This window comes from Triturus cristatus, chromosome 8 (assembly GCF_964204655.1).
Source record: "Triturus cristatus chromosome 8, aTriCri1.1, whole genome shotgun sequence".
Classification (NCBI taxonomy): domain Eukaryota; kingdom Metazoa; phylum Chordata; class Amphibia; order Caudata; family Salamandridae; genus Triturus; species Triturus cristatus.
The window spans coordinates 86,533,075-86,545,992 of NC_140591.1; the positions used below are offsets into that span (position 1 = coordinate 86,533,075).

Genomic DNA, 12,918 nt, shown 5'->3' on the forward strand with positions numbered 1-12,918 from the left:
ACTCCATGAGGTAGTCCGCTCCGCCCGACTTGCAATGAGCCCCAAAGTCAAATCCATGTTAAGACATCCATTTCTCAATGGCTGTAGCCAGAGCATGCAAAACAAACATGCATCTATAATTAGAAGATGTTTTGGGTTCAAGATTAGTTTTTAAAAAGGTCTTAAGAGGATGTGTCAAGAGGGGGGCAAGGACCAAGCCCTGATTGATTGAGGGATTCATGATATCACATGGAGGAAGCTTCACAACTTTAACTACCAAGAGCCCAGGGAACAATCTTATAAACATATTGTTGCATCTCAAATGAAGTACTCCACGCATTAGTAGTGTTGTAGAGAAGGTTTAATCCAGAAAGTAGGAAGACAGCACCAAAGACCCTCACCAAGCAGCAGCTCCCATCATCAGCCCACAGCAATAACTGACTGTAGTGGAGCATCCAGAGAGCAAGCATTCTGGTAACCTAGGTTACAAGTGAGGCTATGATGCACATGCACCTCGAGCACTAAACATAACATAATAACGGATAACATAAGGATATAACACACCTCCTCCCTTATAAAAACCAACAAAACAAAACAATAGAGATTAAATAACAAAGTCTTCAAGATATTTGGTTAAACGTCTTATTCTCCCTCGCATGGAAACCAAAGAATCAGAAAACATATTTTGAAATGTTCAATTATCAATTAATGAAGCTTTAGACATACCAGTATTACCCTCAGGTAAAGAGGGAGCATTAGCAGATTCCAAAGGAACAGAAAGACATTCAGAAGGAGAATTACAATTGTTGGCTACGATAGGATCCATACTGCGTCTTTCCACGTTGACTTCTTCATTGAAGGACAATTGCCCCTCAGCTAGATCAGGAGTACAAGTTTCATTAGAAAAACTTAAGTCATAAACATCATGTCCAGTAACGACCCCAGCATCAGTAGAAAAGAAATCATTACATGCATCAGAACAATTGACCACAGATTTATGCATTTTAGCCACTTTCCTTTGGCTCCACCACTTCCCACCAACAACCTGTACAGCATGTTTATTCACTTGAACAATTTTAGTTTCAGGATAAAACTTCGAACCCCCGCCCTCTTGAAAGGTCTCCTGATGCGGACCGACTCACCCACAACTAAATCCTCAAACTTAACTTTCTTGACATCATCATATCTAATTTTAGACTTGGCGTGGCTTACTTCCACACAAGATCTGAATTGATCACTTTTGGGAATGTTCCCATTCACACCAGAATTTGAAACGACCCACTCAGGAGAAAACTTATTAAAGGAATTTCTACCCCTCAACAAGACAAATGGAGAAACTCCAGTTGTAGAATGAGGGGTATTGTTGTAAGACCAAATTCTTTCATCAACAGCATCCTGAACTTGTAACCCAGACGAAATCGCAAGTTGAATAGTGTCTTTCAAGACACGGTTTACCCTCTCAACTAAAACGTTGCCTTGAGGACTATAAAGAGCCGTTGTGAGGTGTTTAATCCCAAATTTCAAAAAGAAATGTTTCATGTTATTAGAAATAAATTGCACACCATTATCAGAAATCAAAAAAAGCAGGAATGCCCTCAGAATGAAATAATTGGTTAAGAAATGCAATAACATTTTCAGTGTTAGGTTCTCTCATGAACTAGACAGAAACCCACTTGGAAACTTAATCAACCACTGACCAGATATATCTGAAACCATCATTCAATCCACCAATGGGACCAACAAAATCCACACCTAATTTCTCCCAAGGTTTGCGGGGATACGCAACAGGACACAAAGGTAAATTAAAAGTGCGAAGTGACTTTTCAGCCTGACCACACTCTTTGCAATTATTTAATATGGTCTCTACAAGACTGTCCATGCCAGGCCACCAATAATATAAACGTAGTCTCTTTTTTGTGCCAGTAATGCCCACATGCCCCTTGTGAGCCAACAGAATCAACTTGCTCCTAAGCTGAGCAGGAGGAATTAAAACAGAGCCTCTCATGATAAACCTACCTTCCACACTTAATTCCTCTTTAATTTTGAAAAAAAAGTTTAAACTCTTCTCCCACTTGAGCTTCCCTAGGCCAACCAACAGAAATGAACTTCTTGAGAATGATGTGAGAATTAACAGAGACAGAGACACGTTCCCAATCTTGGTACGAAAAGACGTCTTTAGTTAAAACAAAAACATCCACCAATCCAATCACATATTCTATATCCTCATGAATGAACATGAAAATGCAAACAGCATGTTATATCTAAGGTTTTATACTATGCATCTTCTCTGTTTCTCTGCCTCTGCTGCTCAGCCAGTGTGAATGTGTTGTGTAGAATGCTGGTGTGGATGGTGATGTCATTGGAATGTGAGGATTGCTGTGAGGTGGAGTGTCAGTTGGATCCTGGGCTGAGCAGAGAGACTGCTCCTGGTGGGGCCTTATCTACATCTTTACTGGAAAACCTACTTAACATCTAAGAACAATAAACATATTCATCTGTAACCTAACCAAGTCTACTGGAACTCCTTCCTAAGATACAACATAAAGATGCACATGCATCACGAGCACTAAACATAACATAATAACAGATAACATAAGGATATAACACATATGTAGCCAGCTGTCAGCCTCCAGGTTCAGCCCATTTCCCAAGTTTCTGTTTAGTAGCCCATGGACCTCAATGTACTAGAATTACTTATAAGTTTTCTCTGAATTACTTACAAGTTCTCTCTGTCCCTATTTCACCCAAGCTCAACAACTGTGTTTTCAATAATGCTTTTTTCCCTGTACCCAGTGAGGCCAATTTGATTTTGCTAGTTTACGTCTGGCCAGCGAGTTTTAGTCTTTCCCTCTTCCACATTGTGCAGATGTTAAGGACTTCTATCAAAACATTTTGGCTAAAAACCAAAGAATATTAACTTAAAAAGAGGCAAAAAACACACATGCATGACAAACGTTTTTCTTTATAAAAAAAACAAAAAACAGTCGTATGCGTCTACATCAGAGTTGCTTTAACATGATAATGCTGTTTTCCTTTCCGCTTTCACAAATGTATGATTTCCTAAAGGAAAAAATGTAAATATTTTTAAAAATTGCGATGGCACTGTAGTATGCTGAAAGAGGACGAGTCCAAGTAATTTTCCATGAAGGTTTATTAATTAGCAGGTTACATGGAAAAGAAGAAGAATAGTAAATTGAGAGTATGATGAGAGACCCACCAGGAGCAGCTTCCCTGCTGCTCAGCCCATACACCAACTGACTCAGGCACTCCCAACATTCCACATCCCAACATTCTTACAGCTATCACTCTGGCTGAGCAGCAGGATACCACATATCTCCCTTCTTTACAATAGAAAAGAAGGAAGAACCAAAATACATCAGAAAATAAGCATGAAAAAATAGAGAAGAAAATACTCCGGAAAAACATGAATTGAAAAGTGGAAAATGAGCATGAAAAAATAGAGAAGAAAATACTCTGGAAAAACATGAATTGAAAAGTGGAAAAGTAGGAAACGCAACCAAGAAAAGATGAAAAGAAAACAGTGACTAAGTGACTAATGCACCAACACCCTTTCTCATAGAAAAACAAACCCACATCCTCCCTCACATAAATAACAAAAGAAACCCATGTACAAAGATATGAAAGCTGGCCAGGCAACCATAAAAATATACAATGGTATAAGCAACAAGTGAAGGAGAAAACAGAAAGGATGAAAGACAGGTATAGACAGAACAAGCAAAAGGATAGTTGCCTTTAACTCAAGCAAGAGTATGGAGAAAAGTCCCCAGAAAGACAGCAAATCTTGGGTATGGCAAAAAAATGCCACACAGTACATTGCAATATGTAAATGTAAAACTGAAATAGGTGTGGGAAGAACCACACAGTACATTGCTATACAGAAACGTAAAACTAGTGTGACGTAAAATATCACAGTAACACAAGGTATGGTGTAAAATACCATACAGCAAAAACACAAGGTATGGTGTAAAATACCATACAGCAAAACACAAGGTATGGCGTAAAATTCCACTATTAATAACGTAAAATGCAAGAACTGTAAAACTAGGTGTGGAGCACGCCACACAGCAACACTATGCAAGGTGTGCGCAGGCACCACACAGTACAATACAATAAATAGCAAAACAGAGGGTAGAAACTACCACAGCAATTACATTACGCAAAGAAAGGTTCCCTAGAACAGCACATTGCCGTCTGACATCCTTGTAGCGCAGCAGAATGAATTCTTGTAGCGCAGCAGGTTGAAGTATTGTATCGCAGACAATATAATAAAATTTGCATAATCCTTGTAGCGCAGCAGAATGAATTCTTGTAGCGCAGCAGGTTGAAGTAATGTCTCGCAGACAATATAATAACATTTGCATAATCCTTGTAGCGCAGCAGAATGAATTCTTGTAGCGCAGCAGGTTGAAGTAATGTATCGCAAACAATTAAATACAATTTTAATAATCCTTGTATCGCAGCAGGTTGAACAAACCTTGTAGTGCAGCAGGATAAAGTATTGTAAAGCAGAATAAAATGAACAAATAATCCTAGTAGCGCAGCAGGGTAAATCCTTGTAGCGCATCAGGCAAAGTCACAGAACTAGATGGCACAGTAGAAAACAAAATGCATTGAGTGTGCTATTAGTGAAACTGATAGAATTGTTTCACATCCAGAGTCATTCTCAGAAAAGAAGGCTTGGAAAACTCAGCGCAGGAAGGCAGCAAGTTTAAAACTTAAAACAGTACCTGCAGTGAAATATGACTCCGCTAGGCCAATCCGATGTCTTTGAAACCTGCAGTGAAATATGATGATCGGCTTGATGCTTGAAATATAAGTAGTCCATAAGGTTATTGACTCCATGGCAACACTTGATGCTTGCAGGGGCACAGGAAAACACCGGTACCTGTAATTTCTTATTCCAGTATAGCGACGATATTCGCCTTAACTTTATTGCAACACATGCGTGGTTGGCAACCAGGATACACCGGAACACTTTCAGCTGCTGCCAGCCGCAAGATGGCGGTACGTTCGATGACGCCGCGTCGGGTGGCTCACGGCACCACCAAGCAGCAATGTAAGCATGGAGCGCTGACTGCAAGAGACGTCACAACAATATGAAGGCAGGACTTGCAAGGCAGCAGGAATGACGGTAAGAGTGCGCGTGCGCTGTGTGTGCGCTCGAGTAATGTTCAATACCAGAAAAAACGGTTAAACTGCCACTGTGAGGCGCACCTTAAAGGCAATGAAGAAATTTAGAAATAAATAAATAACTCACCGCCAACGTCTCGAACCACAAAAATAAAAGTGGTAGATGACTGCAAATGTCGAAGAACTGGCAGTGAGTCCTTTACCTTAACAAGTTGTGAAAGTTGCTGAAAGACACAACGAAGGCACAGTGGAAACTAGTAGCAGACCTGTAGGCTCTACACTTCAAAACGAGCAGCTCTCACTGATGTACAAGCCCTGACGCTCCTATAGATGCAAATGGGCGGAAGTCTCCCAAGGCAGGTCACAGCAAGTCTCTGGGCAATTACGCAGCAAAGTGGAAGGCAGTATAGAGTAGAGGATGGCAGGAAATGTCAGGCAGTAGGAAACCCGGCAACAGGACAGGCAGGAACTGGCACACTTCAATTGTGTGCCATCGATGTCGCAGGGAATGGCTGACAGCAGTTCAATAGCAGGCAGGAGGAACTGGTAGAATAAAGTTGAAACTGGCACTTTAATACTGGGTTGCAGGCGACCGATGGCAGGGTCACTGGTGGGGCTCGTTGGTGCCAGTAAATTGAAGTGCTCCTCTTTAGTTTCAAAAGAAATCCTTGATCTTGTGGGTTCTTGTTGATCAGCCTCTTCTCATCAGACTGTGGAACCCCACTCCTGGTACCAAAATGTAGTATGCTGAAAGAGGACGAGTCCAAGTAATTTTCCATGAAGGTTTATTGATTAGCAGGTTACATGGAAAAGAAGAATAATAGTAAATTGAGAGTATGATGAGAGCCCCACCAGGAGCAGTTTCCCTGCTGCTCAGCCCATACACCAACTGACTCAGGCACTCCAACATTCCACCTTACATTCCACATCCCAACATTCTTACAGCTATCACTCTGGCTGAGCAGCAGGATACCACAGGCACTCATGTGGTGTGAAACAGTGACATCACGTCACAAATAAATAAAGCAATAGTTTGCACATTAGTGAGTAAGATACAGCAAAAGTCTTGACCTTTCTGATATGGTAAAAAGAATTTGACTTGCTCGTACGCAGTCACGCCTTGAAGCTGGTTTTTTGGAATTGCAGTACCAATGAATAAAAACAAACACTGGAAGTCCGTGATGCCAACTGGCCAAGATGTCTTGGAGGGGCAGGGGGTGAATAAGTACAGACCCAGTTTGCATTTTGCAAATCGCAACTTCTATGGTGTTGCTGCCTTTGAATGCATGCCAATGACCATCTTCAACGTGGCTGCCCCTCTGCTCTGAGCCCTGTGCACAATGACCATGGTAGCTTGAAGACTGTCTTTGCAGAACGTCCATGGTACCTTGACCACTCTTTCTGCACAAAGCCCATGCAGCTTAATGACTTACTTTAAAAAACGTCCGTGGTAGCTTGAAGACTGTCTTTGAAGAACACCCACGGCAACTTGGAGACTGTCTCTACAGAATGCCCACAATAGCTTGGCCACAGTCTCAGCATATTGCCCATAGTAACTTCACTACTGTCCCTAGAGAACGTCCATGGTAGCTTGAAGACCAACGTAGCCGACGGTCCATGTGGCCTTGAAGACTGCCTCTGGAGAATGCCAATGGTAGCCTGAGGACCGCCTCTGCAGAACGCCCACAGAGTACCATGACCACTGTCCCTGCAGAACGCTAATGGTAGCCTGAAGACCGCCTCTGCAGAATGCCCACAGGGTACTATAGCCTCTGTCACTGCAGGATGCCAAGCGTAGCCTGGAGACCATCTCTGCAGAAAACCCACCGGGTATCAAGACCACTGTCCCTGTAGAACACCAATGGTAGCCTGAAGACCGCCTCTGCAGAATGCCCATGGGGTACCATAGCCTCTGTCCCTGCAGAACGCCAAGCGTAGCCTGGAGACCACCTCTGCGGAATGCCCACAGGGTATCATGACCACTGTCCCTGCAGAATGCCAATGGCCGCCTGAAGACCGCCTCTGCAGAAAGCCCATGGGGTACCAGGACCACTGTCCCTGCAGAACGCCAATGATAGCCTGAAGATCACCTCTGCAGAAAGCCCACGAGGTACCATGACTACTGTTTCTGCCGTACGCCAATGGTAGTCTGAAGACCGCCTAGGCAGAACGCCCATGGGGTACCACGACCAAAGTCTCTGCAGAAGGCAACAGGAAGTTACGAAACTGGGACTGGATTGATCATGCGTATGGGTGTCAAAGTTCACAATCCATAGATACATCATATTTGGTGTGCTGCAACATGTCCTACATTCAATCACAAGTTCATGGGGTGAATTCTTACCAGTGGCTATTATGAGACAAGTGACTTAAACAGAACATTTTCAGCTGGGAAGCAAACAACTTATCGGGACATGCACATCAGCACAGACAACCCTTAACCAACTAGATTGGTCTTAATGTCCATAGAAGGACCTGAAGGATTCAGATTCCCCCGGTGGGATAGTGCATTCCAACTTGGAGCTGCTGATGCCACAGATTTCTCCTTAATTAAAAAGAGAACCAGGAGATCTCTAAAGTGTCTGGCTTCCTTTTCACTTGAACCACTACAGTCTCTACCCCTCAATGTGTTTCGTGGACTGTGACCCATGCCAGGCATATACTGAGCTATTCTGCGAATAATTGATTTTGATGAACCATGTAACTAAGCCAGGTAAAATTGATGCCTGAGCCCTGTAATATGCACCTCGAAGCTTTTCATGGGATCCATAATGAATAAAATATATGCAAGAAAAGGGGTTAGAAAAATGCAGAAAGATAAAGTTCTTGGAAGAAAAGGATAAAATAGCCGCAGTAACACTACATGGGATAAATGCATTGATAGGACAATCGGCTGCTCCCTTGGAAAGGACATCACCCTCTGGCGTGATCATGGCATATCTCCGGTCCGCACGCTTCCAACACAACCCCTGCCCCAAACTGGTTCTGCATCTGAACACCACCCTTTCTCATCACACCTAGACTGACAGGCAGAGCTGCAGGCACACTGGACAGGAAGAAAGAGGATGATAAAGCACCAGAATGAAGGAGCTTTCCGGTCAGGAAAGGCAATCACCGTTGTGAGATTTTCAGGGTTTTCCTGATTACATTTCAGACTGTGCCCCAATTCTTAGGCCATCCCGAGCAAAGGAAGAGTACACGAAAGGAAAAAATCCCATATTTAAAAAAAAAAAAAAATACAGTTCTTACTCAAACTCACAACCTTCTTCCATACAATGCCAAATACTGCTTCCCAAACGAGTAAAGGTGGAGATTCTACCATCAGTGTTCAAGCCACTGAGGAAAACAATGGACTTATTGCATAACATTCGATAAGATATCCCTTCAGAGACGCCTTTCTGCAGCTGCATTCAATTCATGGACTTCCACAACAGAATAGCCCTGAGCTCCCAAAGACATCTATGGCACAATACTCCAAGTCATTGTTGATGCTGCTGCTTTCCTGTCCAGTGATGCCCCCTTCGACTTTCCACGGTCTGAGGAATGTCCCCCTAATCTGGTGTTATTGGGCCTGTCGGAAGACCAGTTCCTTCAGCTTGTGCATCTGACCATCCCTCAGCGCCTCACGGATGGAGCGGAAGAAGCCGAAGTAGTGATGGAAGTTGTGGATCATGAGCAGAATGCCAGCCAGCAGCTCTTTGGACATTAGGAGGTGATGGATGTAGGCACGGCTGTGGTTGCGGCAACAATAGCACGAGCAGCCTGGTACTACAGGGTCAAAATCATCCCAGTACCTGCCAAGAACATAAAAAATACAAACGTTATACAAAACTCTGAGGACGTGTTCCAGACCTCATACAGAATTCATAATATCACTATAATTTGTTTTATACTCTCTAACTTCAAACTTTGCTGTTTCATAAAATAAAAGAACTTGCAAATCAAAGACACAAACAATCTACAACTCTGACAGGAAAGAGAAGAAAGGGGTAGAAAAGAAAAGAACCTAGAAGGTAACAGTGATAACAATCCCCTCTCGGTTTCCTTGGGCTTTAATCTAAAGGATAATCCTAGCAGAGTAGTGGCCCAAAAAACAGCATACACAGGAGATAAAGGAATTAGAATCAAATGGCGAATGTAGACAAGGAACATTTCCTGGAAGATCTTGTCAGGGACGATCAGCCTGACTTTATGGCATTGACTGCCCATGATGAGGCCCCGCAGAAAATTGAAGAGGCCGTTAATTCGGTTTGCACTGAAAATGTCCTCTAGGCTGCTGGGAATCAGCCTGTAAAAGATAAATGTACTGGTTTGGTTCAATCATGCTTGCACAGAAGCCCATAAACAATGAAAAAGAGAACTTTCATGGTAACCACGATTAAGAGATGAACTAATCTGTCATGAAGGCTAATAAGGAAATCTTGGTTAAAAGAAAATCCGAGATTAGAGCTGAAGCCTTGGATGATTTAGAAAAGGCGGGAACTTAAGGGATAGTGCAGCTTTTTGGAAAGTTGTTAATCATCCCTTATTTTCCGACTAGCACCTGTGATAGAATCTCTCATTGCAGTTTAGAAATGGGTCGATCACTTTTCCAACATTTTTGATCCTGCAAAATCTGAATTTAATACTCCCTGTACTATGGGCTCTTCCAGTAGACAGGGGGCCTTATTATCTCGAGTCAGTCCACATGTGCAAATGATGTTACTTTTGCAATCAAGGCAAGCACTTCAGGAAAAGCCCTATGTCTGTCTGGAGTCCCTATGGAGCAGTAGAGCAGACCCTCAGTCCCAACTTAATCCTAGAAGAAGAATGTCAAGGCTGGAAGGTGGGGCGGGTGGAGGAGGGGCCAGGGGGGCTGTTCATTTAGCTTTCATGGACCTCTCCTGTGCCCCTGACTTAGTTAATCGATCTGAACTATGGCTGTCCTGGAGGAGGAACGGTTTGATCCAGCCATTAACTTGCTTCGCTGATAGCACCAAGATGCCACAGCAAGAATCCGATGTGCAATGCACGGCAAACTCTCTCCCAGAATAAGGGCCACATTGGGAGCTCGTCAGGGGTGTGTATTGGTCCAGTTGCTTTTTCTCCTATATATAAATGGGTTAGATAAGCACCTATTTCAAGCTAGTAAAGATGGGCCGCAACTGGGAAACCGCTCTGTCATGGTCCTGTTATATGTGGACGACGCAGTTCTTATGTTGAGAACTATATATGGCCTTCAGATGCTTCTAACTCATTTATGAGCAATTTGGATTTTAAAACTCATTTTTCAAAATCTTTCAAAATGAAAGTGGGGCCAAAACCCTCGAAAGCAAGGAAACGTCAACTGGGTGGGATAGAGATTCCCCAGGTACAAACGTTTACATATCTGGGCATCCCTTTGGACTCCCTTCTGAACTGGGAATCTCTACTTAGAACTAGGTCTATTCACCTTCAGTGATCCATAGAATCTATTTTTAATTTACAAAAAAATTATGCCAAAAAACTATTAAAACAAGTGTGTAGCTATTGGGAGCTGTGGAGCAGGGGATTGGGGTATAAGGTAGCTGGTCCACTACAAAAGGTGGAAAATATGTTCCAATGTAAACTTTGGCAGTCCCAAGATCTACTTCGTCTTTTAGGAGTCATTCTGAAATAGGGCTTGAGCTTATAACAGACCATATTAGTTTAAGCCCATTGTTATTATGGTTAAAGATTTGTGGTTCGCCAGAGGCAAGCTTTACCAGGGAGATTCTATCGGATTGTCTTTCACTGGATAATGTTTCAGCTATCCCCTGGCTTGTATATGTTAAATTGGCTTTTAATAGCTTGGGGACTGCAGAGTTTTTTCCCATCTCTGACAGGATTAAAGCAGATTCTAAAAGCTTGATTAAAATGTTTTTTTTTATTAGCGAGTCAAAATATGCCTTTGGGACTTTCAAGCTTTGCATTCTAGTTTTAAATATAGTCTCATAAAAGCTTTATTTACATAATATTCTGAGCACAGTGGGCAGTTTTTATTTGACGAGATTCAGTTTAAATATCACTCATTTTTTGGTGGCATTCCCAAAGCAGGGAACTTGGTCGGCAGTGCGTCCTAATTGTCCTTGTGATAATGTTTCTCTTTCAAAGTACATTGCACTTTGTTTTTTTGCCAATTGTATAACTCTCCACGGAATTGTCCTTTTGTGGCTAGTTATAGCCGAATAAAGATTGGTGCAAGAGGAACACAAAAAGTCCTCCATGCTCTCAAACCTGCCCAAAACATGTGTAGAGTTATAGTGCGGGAAATTTGTGAGAGATCCTATGATCAGAATGTCCTGGTGTAGGATGGATCCATGAATTATGGGCTCAGTACTTTTTCAACGATGGGCTTGACGCATCGAACAGAGGAGCTTTCTACAACATCAAATGTTAGCCTCCTCCAGTGAGTGACTGATGTGATGCTGGAAAGCTTTTCCTCCACATTTTAAATCATTACCTGTTGTGCGTGTATTTCCTAGAACAGATGAGACCTTTCTTTCATCGTTACTACCCTCTTAATATTTGCATATAATAATGAGTTAACATTTTTTGCACCCGATAACAGAAAAGATAAGTCATTTTTTAAGACATTCCTTTGCATCTGCTACTAAAATGAATGTAATTTAGGACTGTAACACAGTACCCACCCAAACACAAGAGAACGGGTAATGATAGTTGTTATTTCATCTGTCGGCCACCGAGTTCAACCAACATGATCAGAAAGATATTTTTGGCGAGTATTACCTGGAGTTTAATATTTGTGTTATTCCGGCTGGTGTTACCCTGTTAGGGGACCTGGTGATCCTGCAACTTACTCAACAAGCGCATGGCCCCACAACAGACCTGGACACACTCTTGATTCAGTATTCTCTATTGTGGGTAATCCACTTCTTCTGAGTTGGTCTGATCATTTAGATATTCCTTTCTCGATAAAGGTAAGAGGGGTGCTGGCTGGCTCTGACCCTATGCCAGTCTGGTCGCATCAATGGGCTGAACTTGCCCCAGCGAGCTTCTGTCGAGTTCTTGTAAATAGCAAACCCATCTTAGATAGGAATGTAGACAAGACAAATAAACAAATCGACTACTGGATTCGAGGGGTGATAGACAAAATTTTCCCGCTTATGAAACAGAGTTCTCGTAGACAGAAGCCTTCAGCCTGCTGGTTTAACAAAGACTTACTTATGATGAAGCCAAAATGTAAAGGCCTTGAATGTATTTAATGTAAAATCTATGAGCCATTTCGTAAAGTAGGTTATCTAGCAGCTCTAAAAGTGTACTGCCACTCAATTAAGCAATCTTACAGAGAATTCTATGCAATTAAAATTCAGTCAGCCACCAATGCCTTTAGAGAGATTTTTCTCTATAGTCAAGTCGCTAACCTCACTCTCTTCAGCCTACTCTGCCATTTCACCCTGGGTTGAGAGATGCAACTATTTGGTTCTCCTTTTCTCTCAAAAAGTGGGAAACATCTACGCCTCGTTTCCAGCTGAAGCAAGAGATTCTCCATGTTGGAGTGTTTGGTTCAACACATCAGATGATACCTCTAGTCTTCTGAAATTTGCTGGCTAATATGTTCGCTATGTTCTTCTGTGAAATCTGGTTCCCCCTTAGACACTGTGTCTCAATTTATTTTGGAGCAGGGTTCCGTGGTGGTCTATCCAGTTTTGTGTGAACATTTGATTGCTCCTTAGCCACCGGTTGTGTTTCCCAGAGTTGGAAACACACAATGGTAGCCCCATTATTAAAGAAACCTGTGCTCGACCCTTCGAAATTAGAGAATAATAG

The 12,918-nt window shown here is 42.4% G+C and overlaps 1 protein-coding gene across 6 annotated transcripts in view; it reads right to left on the reverse strand.

Moving 5' to 3' along the window:
- Nucleotides 1-322: 322 nt before the first annotated feature.
- Nucleotides 323-12,918, reverse strand: part of QTRT2 (queuine tRNA-ribosyltransferase accessory subunit 2) — a 248,618-nt gene continuing 236,022 nt past the window's right edge. For all 6 annotated transcript variants that reach the window (XM_085621061.1, XM_085621066.1, XM_085621064.1 and 3 more), the window contains one exon: nucleotides 323-8,924. In XM_085621061.1, the coding sequence (XP_085477187.1) occupies nucleotides 8,693-8,924 (232 nt within the window). In that variant the 3' untranslated portion in view covers nucleotides 323-8,692. The remainder of the gene's footprint in view (nucleotides 8,925-12,918) is intronic.